Source organism: Spermophilus citellus (genome assembly GCF_964194105.1).
Source record: "Spermophilus citellus genome assembly, chromosome: 14".
Lineage (NCBI taxonomy): Eukaryota > Metazoa > Chordata > Mammalia > Rodentia > Sciuridae > Spermophilus > Spermophilus citellus.
In genome coordinates this window covers 46,085,831-46,101,617 of record NC_138194.1, presented here as the reverse complement: position 1 = coordinate 46,101,617, position 15,787 = coordinate 46,085,831, and the positions used below count along the sequence as shown (strand labels likewise).

Sequence of the window (15,787 nt, the reverse complement as noted above, 5' to 3'; positions counted from 1 at the left end):
GCCTTGGAAAGACTTGGCATGCTTAAAACGAGAGTCAAGAGAAACTGGAACTTATGACCAGGAAGGGTTGGTCAAAGGTACCCACCCACCAACTGTGGGAGTGCAGCATTGCCTTCTGAAAACTTGTTAACAGGATGTATTTTAAATAGATCGGGCTCTGGCCATATGTTTACAAGTTGTAATTTTTTAATTTTAATTTTATTTCTTGATGATTCATGTTCAGTGGTTCAAAATTTGAAAATTACAAGATGGTTTAGACCAAGTTTAAATCTCTCCCCCACTCCTAACTCCAGCTAACCAGGAACCTTTCCTGAAGGCAGCAAATGTTATTATTATTGTTATAAATTTTTTCCTGATATTTATATATCCAAATGTAAGTTTATCCCCCTTGATGCAGATGTTCACATACCACATATTTAGTTACTTTCCAAAACCTTTTGGGTCCAGATATGTTTTAGAATTCAGAACTTACTGGATTTTAGAAAAGGAATATAGTGCATATAGCATAAATTACATGATATCCTCAGGGGTTCTGAGCAGCACCTGGTAATCAAACACATTATTTCTCCAGGGAAACTGAATACTCACACTAAGAATAAAAAATAATGAACCATAAATGCCTGTCAGTTGCATCCAGGTGTTACTGTCAAGTTTTGGCACTAAACTTATAAAAAAAAAGAGAGATTAGGGTATTTTTAAAGCTTTTTAGATTTTGAAATTAAATGCAGATAAAGGATCATAGTTTGTAATATGCACCATCTACACCCTAGATTTTTGTTACTTTTTTTTTTTTGCGGGCTTTTTTGCTTGGTTTTTGTTGTCATTGTTTAACAATATATATTGGAATTCATCCCATGTTCTCACACAAAGAGCTTCCCTATTCTATAAGCAGTTAAAACTAACTGACATGCTAGACTTGTTAAATCACCATATGTATTTCAACTATTTTTTATGTATCTGTATGACTCATATTGGTTCTGTTAATAGCGTCACATATCTAGATCAAGTCACTGATTCCTAATATAAGGCTCATTAATACCATAATGTGTGCTGGAAAAAAAATATTTTCAGATATAGTTTCTCTACTGAAACTATGGGGGAAATTGTGCAATTTACCTGAGCCAGTAGTAATACTATGCAATATTAATTTGTTCATTGTTATGGGGGGAGCCTTTAACTTAATTTTTATTCCTTATGAGAAGGAAAAAAAAATTTAGCCCTTTGCTAAAATAACATATTCAGGTTTATTTGTAATATATTATCATTATTCTCTGCAGGCAAATCACTAGTAGGCAAGGCAATAGGCTGCTTCAATAGTGGTGACACTTTATTTAATTGGTGTGTCAGCAGATGACTGAAAGGAGAAAGACTTGTAATAGCATGCGCAGTTGTCACCATGCACCGGTGTTTGGACAGAGAAGTCTGACTAAATAAGGCAATGCCCAAGTGAGCCTTATCAGCGTTTGACCGGAATCCGGGCTAGCAGCTGATACACAGTGCCTGTCCACTGGCTCTGCCATTCCTTCGCTTCTTGGCAGATGTGTACTTATCACATCAAAAGTAACTGCCTGTAATGCTCAGAGTTGTTGCACCTGCATTTATTTCATATAAAGTTGAATAAGAATGGCACCTAAGTCTCTAGAGAGGATAAAGGAGAGAGTTCGGTTTACTGTTCCAAAAATGTGTTATGCATATAAGCATACTTATTTTTAGTGATGTGTCAGTGGAGAGTTTGTTTAGGAGTTCGTTCACCATCCCTGGCTCCTGAAGGTCTTTTCCCCAAGCACCACAGTGCGTCCCCAGCTGGCCTGAGGCTCAGGGACAGAGGTGGGGGTCCAAGGGAGGGAAGTTTGCAATCACTGCCACCCCTTGGACTCAGTAGGTGCAGGAGTGGGGAGAGGAAGGGTCATGTGTAAATCCACTAGCACACCACTGTGCTTTTCTTTTTCTTCACCTCTGTGTCCTCTATATTTTCTGCCAGTTTATATATTTGTGAAAAGAAAATGGAACAATTTTTTGTAGGATTAAATCCAAGGTTCATTTTAGTGGCCAGCAGGTAACTATTTTCAGTGCTGTGTTAGTGCTCACGGGACAACCAGGGCTTCTGAGCAGGGCTTGAGAGGAGTTTCTGTGTGTGCACAGGCACGTTGTTAAAAGAAGTTTCTGAAACTGATGATTATAATGTGCCACTATCAAGTAAAAATAAAACCAAAAGATAAAAACAAATGTGTGGGATCAGAGCTCTGAGCTGGGTTGGTAACATGTGTCCATCCTCTGATGATCTCCGTACCTGTCCATCTTCCCTCCTTCTCACCTTAGCCCTTCAGCATAGAAGGGTAAAGTATTCCCGATCCTCAGCTCCACCTTCTCATAGGCAACCAGCCGAGGAAAGCCCCTCTCATTTTCTCCTTTCCCAGGCTCATTCCCTGTATGACACATTGAGTAACATGTGTCCATTACATGTCATTGATGTATAAATTGAAAAACATGGCATTATTCTATTTGGGGGGTTTACACAAATGACACCATTCCACACAGCTCATTTCCTTTTATTTAGAATCTTTTTCATCTTGTAATATTATATTTTTCAATTTTATATGCATTTATATTTATACATATGTATATTTTTTTCTGCTGTGTTTTGAAATTGATCCATGTGTCACATCTACTCTGTTGATCCTGCCTTTCATAGTATTCAAAAATGTACATACACCACATTTGCCTTATCACAAGCAGTATAATAATCATTGTATTAAATATCTTTTAAAAAAACCAAAATGCCATTCATTAAAATGCCTCTAGTAAAACAATGGGGTACCTGTTTCAATTCAAATATACACTCTCAAGTTCTTAATTTGTTTTCCTACAATGACTGTTGGTGCCCACCACAGCATAGTATTGTGAACCACTCTGGCCTGACGGCCCAGAAAAAGACGTAATATTTCTGATGGAATGTGGAATGCATTTTGTGGTTGGGTGTTCTGTTTTAGAATAAACTATTCATACATCTTCCCTAATAATAGTTTGGAACTTTGATAGGGAAAGGTTGATGGAAGATTCTAAGGCTGGTAAACACACAAGGGGGACTCGTCTGATTGACTCCATAATCTAAGGTCGTAGAATGTGGGAAGGACACATGCTTTCAGTCAGGCAAAGTCTTGGCTCCACCTGGAGCAAGTTATTTTAACTTGTGTTAGCTTTGGTGTCTTTATTAGGAGACTTACAGAGCCCTCCTCATAGGGAAATCAAAAGGATTAGATGAGTCCGTGTATGACCTGGATTTTGTGTAATGTCCAACCTGTACTGAGCCTTCAATAAAGGGACAGCTAGGGAAGATCTCCCAGCCTTGGGTTGGATTAGACAGCTTCACAAGTGTGTTTCTGAGGTCCTTGGTCACTCGACACAGCCTCACCCCAGCCTCGCATCTGCTACAATGTCAAAGGTGGCTGCTCTACAGCTCTCTCCTGGAAGGAGGAAGCTGATGGTGGGTGGTACCAGTGGTTAGAAGAAAAGGGCAGGGAGTGGGAGGGGGAAATCCAAGAAGATTTATGCCATGACCTCAGATCACAGAAGTCTGGATGTGAGGGGATGAGTGTGGAATGAGTTGGGTCGGGCTTGGGGCAGCTCCCGCTAACCACACAGGACAGATGAAAACAAATCTACCCGTGGCTGTGAATCCGGGACTTGGTACTTGGATTCCCAGCAATCACAACTTTCAGCATTTTTTTTTATATATATAGACTCTCACTAACAAGAATGTTCTTGTCAAACTTTCAATCAGAAAGTTGTCCATAGACACTGGCTTCCAAACAAGTGTGGGGTCATTTCAGTGTGTTGGATACCAAGGTTGGGTCTGTTGGACTGAAATAATTGGGTAAACACATCTGCCCACTTAGTATTTTCAGCTCCCTTAACCAAAGTGGCTGGCTGAGGGATCAGTAGGGTTTTTGTTCCTACTATATTAAGGCAAGCCTTACATGCCCAAGTGACCACTGGTGACATTCTGATCCAGGGAGGTTCATGGTAGACAGAGTGAGTTTAGCAATGCTAGCTAATTTCCAGCCAGTGATTGATTTTATCTGTAGCTCACAGAATTGATGCAAATCCCCTTTATCACAACAATCAATGTTGTGAGAGTTCACTTTTAAATACAAAGTTTAAGATGTTTGAGACTTAAATACAAAAACCAGTATGATAAGCAAATGGGCATCGCAAGTTGGCAGATTTTCCCCATAATGTTCTAATCTCTCCAGCTGACAGGCAGAATGATGTGGGGGAAAGCGCCTAGGCTTTATCATTAAACATGGCCTACATCACTGCTAGTTCTGCTGTACAATGGTGTGTACTTTAGACCAGGATCTATTGTATCCAAACATGTATTATTATACATAAAATGGACAGAATAATAACTTTATAGTGTTGTTGTGAATGTTTAATAATTTTGGCCAGGTACAGCAGCACATGCCTGTAATCCCAGCTACTTGGGAGGCTGAGACAGGAGGATGGCAAGTTTAAGGCCAGCCTTAGTGACTTAGCAAGATCCTGTCTCAAAATAAAAAATAAATTAAAAGGACTAGAGATGTAGCTCAGTGATAGAGCACCGCTAGGTTCAGTCTCCAAATACAATTCAACCTAATCATTTTGTTCATAAAGTATTCAGCAGAGTGTTGAGGATGTAATACTCAATAATTGGACAGTATTACATATTTTCATACCAATAGGGTTTATGTATCTATATGCATGTTACAGTTATAAATCAAAATTAAAATTTTAATTTTCACATTTCTCTCAGGATCTTAATTAAAATAGTTCCTTGAATTAATTTAACTCTAGAATAGTTAGGTGCTCTTGACCAGGCCAAACCCACAGGAAATGATGTCTTACTCTCTCTCCTCGATTTCCCAATCATCCACCTTTGTCTCCGATGATCCTTGCTGCTTTTCCTCCTTCTTACCTCCATTCACTTCATGACTAATAAGCAAGGCAAGTGCATTAATAGCATAACCAAGAATAAAAACAAATATTGGCTTTGCTGAAGAGTAGCCCAGTTCTTGGCAGTAGCCCAGTTCTCTGCCCTCCCTGAACATGATGACCTTATAGGCCATGAGGGTGGCAGGTCACCCCCTACCGGAGTTTCACCACCTATGGATAAAGAAGTGATACCTTTTGGCCAACCCATTAGCAGTCTTTGTGCTTTGTATCTTGCGTGTGTCTGTTCTGATGCCTCCTGGAACTGAACAGGCTAGGATCATAATGCCTGTATAATTATATAGATTGCATGTCATGCAAACACTTGGGATACACACATGATGGTGGAGCAGGGGTGCCACTAACTGGCTAGGCCTGGCTTCCTGGTCTACATAAATCTGTTGGAATGAAATCAGCTCTGAGATCTGAGTTTCTGTAAAATGTATTAACATAATAGTAGTGCTGGGTTGACGTGGCTGGTTACAGGATAAAGATTTTGGCTACCATTCAAGATCCACTTACTAAAATAATCTGCTGTTCGCATACATCTATTGCTGGACTTTTCAATCTGTAGTTACAAAATACAATAACTTCGTGGATAGGCCCGTTATTTAGCATTCTTTGTCATTCAAATAATAATTTTAGAGGGTATATCTGCCTCTTCCCACCTGAATCTAATACCTCTAACTTTATTTTACCAAAGCAAAATAATTCATTTGATTTACTGGGAAGGTTGTCATCTCTTAGAAAAAGCAGATGTCTACTTTTATTTATATTTTTATTTATTTATAATAAATGAATTTCCCTAGAAATGAAAGTATAGCTGCAACAATTATTGAATATTCAAGCTGAAGGGAATTTTAGAACTCTTCAGTTTTCCAGTGGTTTTTCAAAGTGTGTTCCTCAGACTTCGCAGGTCTTACAGAGCAGCTGTTGGTAGGAGCCAAGAGAAAGCTGAGGAGGTGGGAGATAGGCACTTGTAAGCCAGAACATGCACTTCTGTCTCTTTCCATAGGAAAGGGAGAGAAATAGAATTGTTCTAACAACCTAATTTGTCAGACAAAGAAACCAATCCATTGCAGATATGGTAAAAGGCCTCTGGCTATAAATGAGAAGGAAGACATGGGCAATAGAAGGAACCCAAATCTAAATCTCTGGAACACCCATGCAGAGCTTCCCCTCAGCCAGTCCCCCCCAGCAAGCTCCCAGCTGCTGCCTGCCTCAGGAAGGGAACAAGGAGTAGGATGGGCCTGCCAGCCACATTTTTAGAGCACTCATTTTGGTGTTTCTGAGGATAAGAAAACTGAAAGTCTTTGATATGACTTCTACTCTACTTCTGTTTACCTGTTTTATTTTCAAACTTTAAGCCCAATGTCAGGTAAGAATTACTGTTGACAAAAATTTATATCAGCTCCCAAAAAACTGCATCCATGTTGAAACTTTGAACATGGTCATTTGAAGGCAGAGTGCACCTCGTAGCAGGTCTTTGTTGCTCAAGGAAAGTGAATCCAGTGACCCTAGGCAGGAAATGTCCTTAGGCCAGCCAACTCTTGAGTCAGAAATAGGAACTTTGTGTTTTCCATAGCCACTATTGGTACTTCCAGAGTAGAAAGAGTGGACTTGTGGACTGTAATAACTTCTAACTGGTAATAACACTGTAATAACACTGTGAACCCATTTGTCTTGTTTCACAATTTGCAAAACTCTTGCATACATACTTCATTATGTCCCCACAACAAGCATGCTGACTGTACCACTTCTACACCTGCAAGATTTAAGTAGTCTGCCCAGTGTCAGACAGCTTGCCCCGGGCAGAACAGAACCCAAATCCAGGCTTTCTGCATACCACCCCCTCACCTCCTGCTGCCTTGTGTCATCTGGGTGGTTCCATTCACTGCTGTCCCTCACCGAGGTAAAGGGGTAGGACAATACGTTGCCTTATGCTGTACTTGGTCACTGTTTTCTGGTTTCAGTTTATAAAGATACAGAAGTATTGCATAGACTGCTTCCGTCTGCTTAGAAAAGGAGGAAATAGGATTTTATAGTCATATTTTCTTGTGTTTACTTAAACTCTGGGAAAGTCCTTTTTTAAAAAAACAACACTGGTTGGGTGTGGCTTGGTTAGTATTGGGATGAATGGTAGATTCGTTCCTTTTTCGGAGGTGGGGGGTGCGCAGTACCAGAGATTGAACCCAGGAGCACTTAACCACTGAGCCACATCCTCACATCCTCACATCCTCATCCCTTTTATTTATTTATTTATTTTTATTTTGAGACAGGGTCTAGCTGAGTTACTTAGGGCCTCGATAAGTTTCTGAGGCTGGCTTTGAACTTTGTAATCCTCCTACCTGAGCCACTGGGCCTGACATCCATTATTTTGTAATATATTCTTGACCCATGTGAATCTATTGCTTATCTAGAAACTTGTTTTAATGTTATTTAATCAAATGAGTAAATATTCTATATATGAATTTAAGTGCTTATTCTGTGCCTGGCTTTGTCTATGTGATCTGTGTTAGGACTTTACATGTATTTTCTGTGGTCCGTATTTAAACCTGAAAGTTAGGTTTCACCATTATTTATGTTACCAGGTGAAGAAACTGAGGCATAGCCAGGATGAGTAGCTAGCCCTGTGTTTCAGGCTCATGATTGTAAGAACTCACGTCTAGCCAGATTGATTCTAAAACTCTGCTTTTAACCACTATAGGAATGGATTAGACCAACAGCAAGAAACTTGACTTTGAGTGCATTCTGATATGATGTAAGAGGTATTTTTAGTTTGGAGCTTTTGAAGTTCATGAATCCTAAATAATGTGTCTATATCTCTGGAGCAAATCCAGAGAGACCGTGAAATTCCCATTATGCTAATCTAATCCAAGGATTACATTTATGCTGTGTTTGTAACAATATGCTGTGGATTGAAGTAGGCTGGTTTTTAGAGCCAAATATTACAAGTGCAAAGACACCTGAGGACATGCCCAAGGCAGTAGGTGGGCAGGGAACAGCCAGAGCCTCCAGATGGCCCAAGCACAGCAGTGACCAGGATGAGATGCAAGTGTGGCCTCAGGGTGGCCTGGCAGGCAGGAGGCTTCATATGCCACCCGTAGGGCATGAAGTGCCTGCCGTGGAGGGTTTGGCAGTGTCACCCCCGAATCCCAGTAACAAAGACGCTGACCCAGCTCAGCAGTTCACACACTAGCAGCATCTCAGCATCCCACCAGGCCAACAAGAGATGCTACCACTTGACACATTCCTTATGTTGGAGTAAAATCATTTGAGGAATTAAGTGCAGCTGACAATCATTTATTCATTGATATTGTCCATCATACTTTTTATTTAAACTAAGAATTATTTATTACATCCAAGAATCAACACAGGGAAATGGATATGTTAAGAAAATTTTTTAAAATTCTATCTGGAAGGAAATGGTCATCTCACAGTAATTTGGTTAACGAGGGAAAGCATTGACAGAGTAGAAAGAAAGACCACCATCAGAGAATTTTAAGCTTGACTAGATGGTCGGTGTGGACGTGTATATGTGTACAGGAAAAATTCTCATCTTCAGTTCACACCAGCTAGTGGTGGGAACCACCCACTAGCTGATAACCCAGCGTGGATTATGGAAGATACTCCTTGTAAATTTCTAATTAATGTAAATTAACTCTGGCACATAATCAGCACTCAGTAAATGTTAACCATAATCATCATTATCATCATCATCAATACTGGCTTGCTTAACTTAGTACAATCATGATTCCTGTGTATTTGACTTTCCATCAGTAATACTTTATAGATTGCAAGTCACTGACCAGGAAGGGTCCTTTGTATATTGTCCTATTACTTCTACCAACTTGGCCAAACTGACCACCTCATCACAGAGGGCAGAGTTCACAAGTCATCTCCCAGCTCACGCCTTCACAACTTTGAATAAACCTCTTGCTCAGGATGAGTGGAGCATGAGCCCAAGGCCCCTGGGGACCTGTCTTATCCATTCATCCCTCTTTTCCCTAAAAACAAGAAATTTGGCTTCATCGCCCTTATTTCTGGCTTCTGTACTTGGAACTCGTTTGTTTAGTGGTATTTCCTTTCCTGGCCTCTTTAAGAACTGTGGCATAATTTGTCTTCTCCAAGACCATAATTCATTTTAATCTTGGGAGTATTGTGATCTATATATGTGTGTTAATTGCTAATAATTACAGGGAAATACACAGAACAGCAAAAATTGAAATAATTAGGAATTTTTAGAAGTATATCTTTAGGGGAGATTTTTAGAACAGCAGATTCAGAAGCGGCATGGGAGGTGGATATGATCAAAGTATTTTATATGCATGTATGTTCTGTATAATTAAAATGCATTAATTTTATTTTTTTATATTTATTATTTATTTATTTATTTTTGTGGTGATGCTGGGGATTGAACCCAGGGCCTTGTGCATGCGAGGCAAGCACTCTACCAACTGAGCTATATCCCCAGCCAAAATGCATTAATTTTAAAAAGAAAGAAATATATGTTTAGAACCTCTAATAACACTCATTTCCATTTTTTTTATTAAGACCAAAATTGGCCTCTGTTAGTTCTCTGTCTTGATTCTAACCTAAGTAAGATGAATTTTTCAGAAATCTTTCTTCTTCTCAAAACAAAGAATGGGGAAGGCTGACTTCATAGCCTTGCTTTTGGAGGAAAAGGTGATGCTTTTTGGAGTAGTTACAGTAAAGTGCTATGAGGGGCCTATGTTCCCATTATCTGTTGTGATGTGGCCACAATTATGTCTCCTTGGCAGCATCCACGTGGCAGGTTCTTGATCCAGATAGTAAATACATGACTTATTGCTACACATATTTATGTGGAAGAATCTCACACATTTTTCATTGTCATGCTGTTTTTAAGAATGAGCTTGGAGCTGGGCACAGTGACGCACGCCTGTAATCCCCAGGAGCTGAGGCAGGAGGATTGCAAGTTCAGAGCCAGCCTTGGAGCTCAGTTGAGATCATCTCAAAATAAAAATCTTTAGAAAGGGCTGAGGATGGAGCTCAGTGGCACAGAGCTTGCCTAGCATGTATAACATTGACTTAGTTCCCACAGCACCACCAAAATAAAAGTTTAAAGGGAGAGAGGGACTGGAGGTGTAGCTTAGTGTTAGAACACTCCTGGATTCAGTCCCCAAGTACCACAAAACATCATCATTATTCTTATCATTGTTAGGGAGCCTGGAATGCATTCAGGAAATAAAGTGGAATCTTATTTATTGAAATTTGGAATTAGCTCTCCGAAAGCTCAGAGCACTAAAGGTAGTATGGGATTTATTTTTGAGTCGTGTTTTGATGCTATTCAAAGCATAATTATATTCAGTGCCACTTGTATGCCTTCCAGTAAAAACAGACACCTCTGTTTTGATACATGCACCTCTGTGTGGCCACTATGTAGATCAGTTTAAAAGTCTGTATCCCTGACTACATGTAACCAAATAGTCTGCTAATGGCTCTTTTGTTAAGGACATTTAAAAATGGTTTCCTGTTAATTGACTAGTCTATGTGGGCAAATATACTTCGACATAACATTTCTAAGATGGTTTTTCTACTTACTCCAGAAAACAAAAGTCAGGTCTGTTATTTACTACCTACTTGGATAGTAAAGTTTATTAAGCAAAGAAACCAAATAGAGAGATTTGGCTGACAGCAAGAAATATTCCAAGCAGTCCAAGGAAATATCTGCAAACTAAATAGGAAGAAACCCTGGTTTCTAGATCTAAGCACTTCTAGATCTGCAGCAAGAATATGATCACATACATAGGCTGGATTTTCACTCTGCAGCTAGCAAAATGGGAGCGTCAGCACCACATACATAAGGACCCCTGGCAAAAATCCTTGACTTATAAGTTCCTGAAAAGTTAACCATTTTCTGATTTGCCGGACAGAGTGATAAATCTGGCTTTAGGCTAGCTTTGAGCTGGGAGTATTTGTAAGACCTCAGCACCTATTCTGGAGAAAGCTGCTTTTGACATTTTTCTTAATTTTAATGATTTAAGGGCATTTCCAGCCCATTTTTCTTCTATAAAGCAACAGCATAACTCCAGGTAGGAACTCAGCCTTGTGTCTGGCACACAAGTATTTACAGCTGATGGCTGTGGAAGTGGAGGGGCAGATGGGGAAGAATCAGTTAGAAGCAAGTGTTTCTCACAGTCCACTTCTCAAAGCTCAGAGACCTGAGAAGGCTAGCTTTATGTGTGCGTGCAATTTCCTCTGAGGCTCTCTCCATAGATATGTTGTACTTTATAAATTCCTACCTGTAAATGGGTCTTTGGAAAATTATTCTACAAATATTCCAGTGGTCCTCAGCCAGGGGCGAGGGCCTCTTTTCTTCTCCTTTGATTATTGTCCATGTTTTCTCAGTCGACTCTTGGAAGTTTTTGGTGACATTTCTATAGGTCTCTGCCACAGTTCATCCTCCCCAGAAGATTCTGCTGAACACCTGGGGAGTGGGAGTCCAGCCCCGTGCATGGTGGGGCGTAGAGTGCAGAATCCCACACAGCTTGATACCGAGCCAGAGCACAATTGGATTATGTCAAAGGTGCCACGTGCGTCCGCTGTGTTTCTTCACAGTGCAGGCCAATTTAAATATAGCCTACTACCACAACTTGTCCAGAATTAAAATAGCACAGAACAAGTGGCAAATGGCAGGGACTAGGGCTCTTTGCCAGGAGATGGCTAAGGTCCGGGAAAAATGGGCTTTTGAGCTAGACCATAGGGCTCAAAATAATGACAGGAGATGGGATACCCTGTGATCCTGCAGCGTGGCTTACATTTCAGGTGAGTGCAGGTTCTCAGAGCATAGATGAGAACTCTAGTTCGACACCCAGGAGCATAGAAGCCCATTTCGAAAACTGAGTAAAATGGGCTACATTATTTTAAAAAATAAAATCTGGTTACTGAATTCTCGGGTTCGATGATTCTCATCAAGCATCAGGGTCAGTGCCATTGCAATTGTGTTTTCCAGGCAGAGGAGACTTTAACCATGAATTGAATTACATAATAGCCCTGTAATAAAACCTCATTTGACAAAGGAGGCTGGTATTGTACATAATGAAATTATAATTAAAAACTATGAGCAGCCCTAATTTGACAAGTTGCCAAGGCAGAGTTAGTAGTCAGTACAAGAGGGTTAAACTGTTTATTCCTGAAGTTTTTTGTTTAGTTGGTTGGTAGATTTTCAGTTTTTTCAAAATAAAACCCAAAAAAGTTTTATTAAAATATAATAAATACAGTTAAGTATCAGCTCCAAGCGAAAACAAACCAAAAAACCTTCAAGTAGTCCTAAGTGTTTAACATTTGTTGCTGCAGATAATATTCCAAATATAAATATTAAAAATGTGTATATATTATGCATATTTACATTTATTTATGTATTCACTCCAAATTCACTGTCAAGAGTAAGCCTACCAAGCATACATTTAATACTTCTTTAGATGTTTTTAATAATACAAAGGACTCATCATCTTATAGCATTTAAATTCATAGTTATGGTTGACGTGGTTAAAGTGATAGTTAAGATTACAAAGCAGATTTAAAAATAAAATAATCCTTCCAATTTAGAGTGGAAAAGATCATGCTTCAGAAATTAAATTTGGAATTACAGACGCAAGGAAGACAAACTGCCTTCTGGAATTCTCCACCTTATACTTGAACGAGTAATTTGCAAGAAGCTATTTGTCATACTAGTGTCACTCGTGGTGACGTGTGTGTGTGTGTGTGTGTGTGTGTGTGTGTGTGTGTCTCTCTCTCTCTCTCTCTCTCTCTCTCTCTCTCTCTCTCTCTCTCTGTGTCTGTCTCAGCACTCAGGCCATGCAGCAGCACCCCCTCAGACCAGTATCAGAACCTTGTTCATCTCACTCTGCCAAACAAGATCATTTGAGCTGCTATGACTGTGACATCTCAGAAAAACATTACAGAGAAATTCTCATTTGAAATTGACTTGCCAGCAGTCTTCATCTGCCACAGAGAAAATTAAGGGGAAAGCAGCTTTCATTTCACATGCAGAATTTCAGAGGGGCTGGAGCTGGATGATGATGATGCAGGCAATCATCATTGCTTTCTGTGGTTTCTGTTACCTGCAGCCAACCGTGGTCCACAGATATTAAATGGAAAGTTCTGGAAATCCCACAATTTATAAGTTTTATTATAGTATACTGTTACTCTCTTTTTATTTATTGTTCTATCTTTTTATTGTTGGTAATTCACTGCTGTGCCTAATTTATAAATTAAACTTTACCACAATTATGTACATATAGGAAAATACAGTACATCTAGTGTTCAGTACTGTCTGTAGTTTCCGGCATTCACTAAAATAGCCATTCCCCATAAGGAGGGACTATGGCATATATAGTGAGTATGGAAAGGAAAGTGAGTGTGTATGTAGAATTAGCAAAATTGCCTGTGTGCCCAGAATGGCAAATAATTATGCAGAAGCATTTCTAGGCATTTGTAGATCTAGGCATTTGTATGTTGAGGTTTCGTTTGAGGTAGAAAATAGCAGTAGATGATCATGAAATAAGGATTTGGCATCAGGAAAGACAGGCCAGGGTGATTATTCTCAAGAACACAAATTCAAACATGCTCTGAGGGGCTGGGCTCAGATGGGCTCAATGGTACAGCACTTGCCTGGCATGTGTGAGGCACTGTGTTCGATCCTCAGCACCACATAAAAATAAAATACAGGTATTGTGTCCACCTAAAACTAAGGAAAAAAATGTAAAAAAAAAAAAAAAAAGTGATCTGAAACCTGAACATGCATCCATAGGAATAACAAGGAATGAGGAGTGTCCGTGAGGTCCAGGAGAGCTCCTAACAGCACAGAAGCCAGCAGTGAGCAGCCTCCAGCTTCTAACACTGTGTCCTTGTCATGGGTACACAGAGGCTTCTTAACTCTCCTCCTGACTCTGGAACAAATGCCACTACCAGAGTACTCCAGGTCCTCCTTGGAAAAAGTCCTGTCTACTAGAGCTGTGGGTTCCATACCTGTCCCTAATGGAAGGGAGGTCCCTTCAGGATGGGGCTCTTCTGGACATCATGGCTGACTCTCACAGCCTCCTCTTTCCTCAGTGACTTTCATGTGTTCGGGTAACTGGTTGACCCCAGGGACCTATATGACACTATAACAGGGCTTTCTGCGCCCCCATTTCCTTCATGACAAGACAAAGCATAGAACATGCAATCCTGTCTTCCAACACACCTCTTGCAGTATTTTCTGGGTCCAAAATTATAAATATAGTTTATAAGTTTCCACTGGAATCCTGGATCTCCTATCATGGCTACGTGTTCTCCACCTTAAAGACAAGGGGGCTTTTCACATTCATGGTTCAGAGAGGACAGTTAGCTGATAAAGCCGGGGCATGTCCTTTGTCACTGAATCTGTTGTCATTTCAGAGGCAAGACCTATTTCCAGTACTCATCGCTGGCCAAAACTTGGCACATTGAACAATTCTAACCTGAAAGGATGGCTGGATGCTCTGGGGCCAACTGGAGACCCCGCTAGAGCCACCATCAGATACCAGCCAGGCAGTAGAAGCTCGGATCTTAATACTAAGGTGGCAACTCTCCTGCCCCTCTGGAGTTCAACCTGCCCTTACCACAATCACAAGATGACAGAAGATCCTGAATTCTTGGACTTGAAGGGAAATCCCTACCTTGGTGGGAATGGCATCCTCTGTGCCCCTCCCCAACCCTCGGCCTTGGGTTATATAACATCCCCTTAGTGCCTGGAATTCTTCTTGAGTGTCTTTGGACTTGGGCTGATCCTCCTGTTGGGGAGGAGTGGTTTCATTTGTGTTAATACATCTGTCACTAAGGCAATGAGTCGAGGAAGGTAGGCCCTGCATTCATTCTTCGGTGGCTGCAACAGGGTCAATCCAGCTAACCAGCAAGCCCCGGATTCAGTCAGTCCCACCATGAAAATAAATAAAATTTAAAAGTTCATTAGAATGTTTCTAGAGTCGATGCATAGGCAGACAGGAGACATCTGGTCAAGAATATTCCAAATACTGTAAGAATATTAATATAACCATCTATCAGGACCAGAGGAAAAGATTCCTATTCTTTGAGCAAGATTCTTGGACTGACCTGATTTGAATCCTGCCTTGCGTTTCTACCATCTCTAAGTATTGGTATACTAGTATCTCAGTGTTCATGCATTCATCTTTAAAACTGTCTTTGCCCCTCCATTACACCAATTGTTACTTAAAGGTGCTAAAGAGAAAACCAGCAGCCCTGGTTTACACGTTTGTTTCCATTTCTATTTTCCTCGGTATCCTTGGATAAACTGCTATTTTATCGAGTTTTAAAATGAAAATTTTCTATTCTCAGTTTAACATAGCAAATGCTGAAAATAGGGAAATATGACATAATTTTTTGAGATTCTCATGAGGAAAAAGGAGAAAACTTTTTAAGAATTCAGGGGGAACTAGATGATCCTCTGATATTTCCTTTTAAACTTGGAGGCGTTAATTACTAATTTGGTGATTTGGGGAAGGCAACTCTGAGTTGGATGAATCTGTAGTATTTTTAACACCACCTAAAAATGTTCCTTCTAAAGAATAACCTTGATGAGAAGCAAATCTGCCCTGTAGTCTTTAGTAAGATGTTTTCTAAGCTGTGTTATTTCATTTGAAAGTCAGCCAAAATTGGTTTTTTAAAAAAAATGTGTAGGAGAAGAAAGCTGAATATTTGCATTTTTCAATAGACATTAGTCTATTTAAAATAAAGATTGATTAAAGAGAGCAGTAACAGATTCAAAGAGAAAGCATGAACTATGAAAATGAGTGGATTT

The 15,787-nt window shown here is 40.0% G+C and overlaps 1 protein-coding gene across 6 annotated transcripts in view; it reads left to right on the top strand.

Annotated features, from left to right (window-relative positions):
* The window catches only part of JPH1 (junctophilin 1), a 79,946-nt gene that overhangs the window by 30,512 nt on the left and 33,647 nt on the right, over positions 1–15,787 (top strand). Inside the window, exon 3 of one of the 6 annotated variants that reach the window (XM_081266550.1) lies at positions 14,389–14,656. The exons of the other annotated variants lie outside the window; for them this stretch is intronic. Within the exon in view, the coding sequence (XP_081122676.1) occupies positions 14,389–14,449 (61 nt within the window). The 3' untranslated portion in view covers positions 14,450–14,656. Of the gene's footprint in view, positions 1–14,388; positions 14,657–15,787 lie in introns of those variants that run through there. 6 annotated transcript variants of the gene reach the window in all.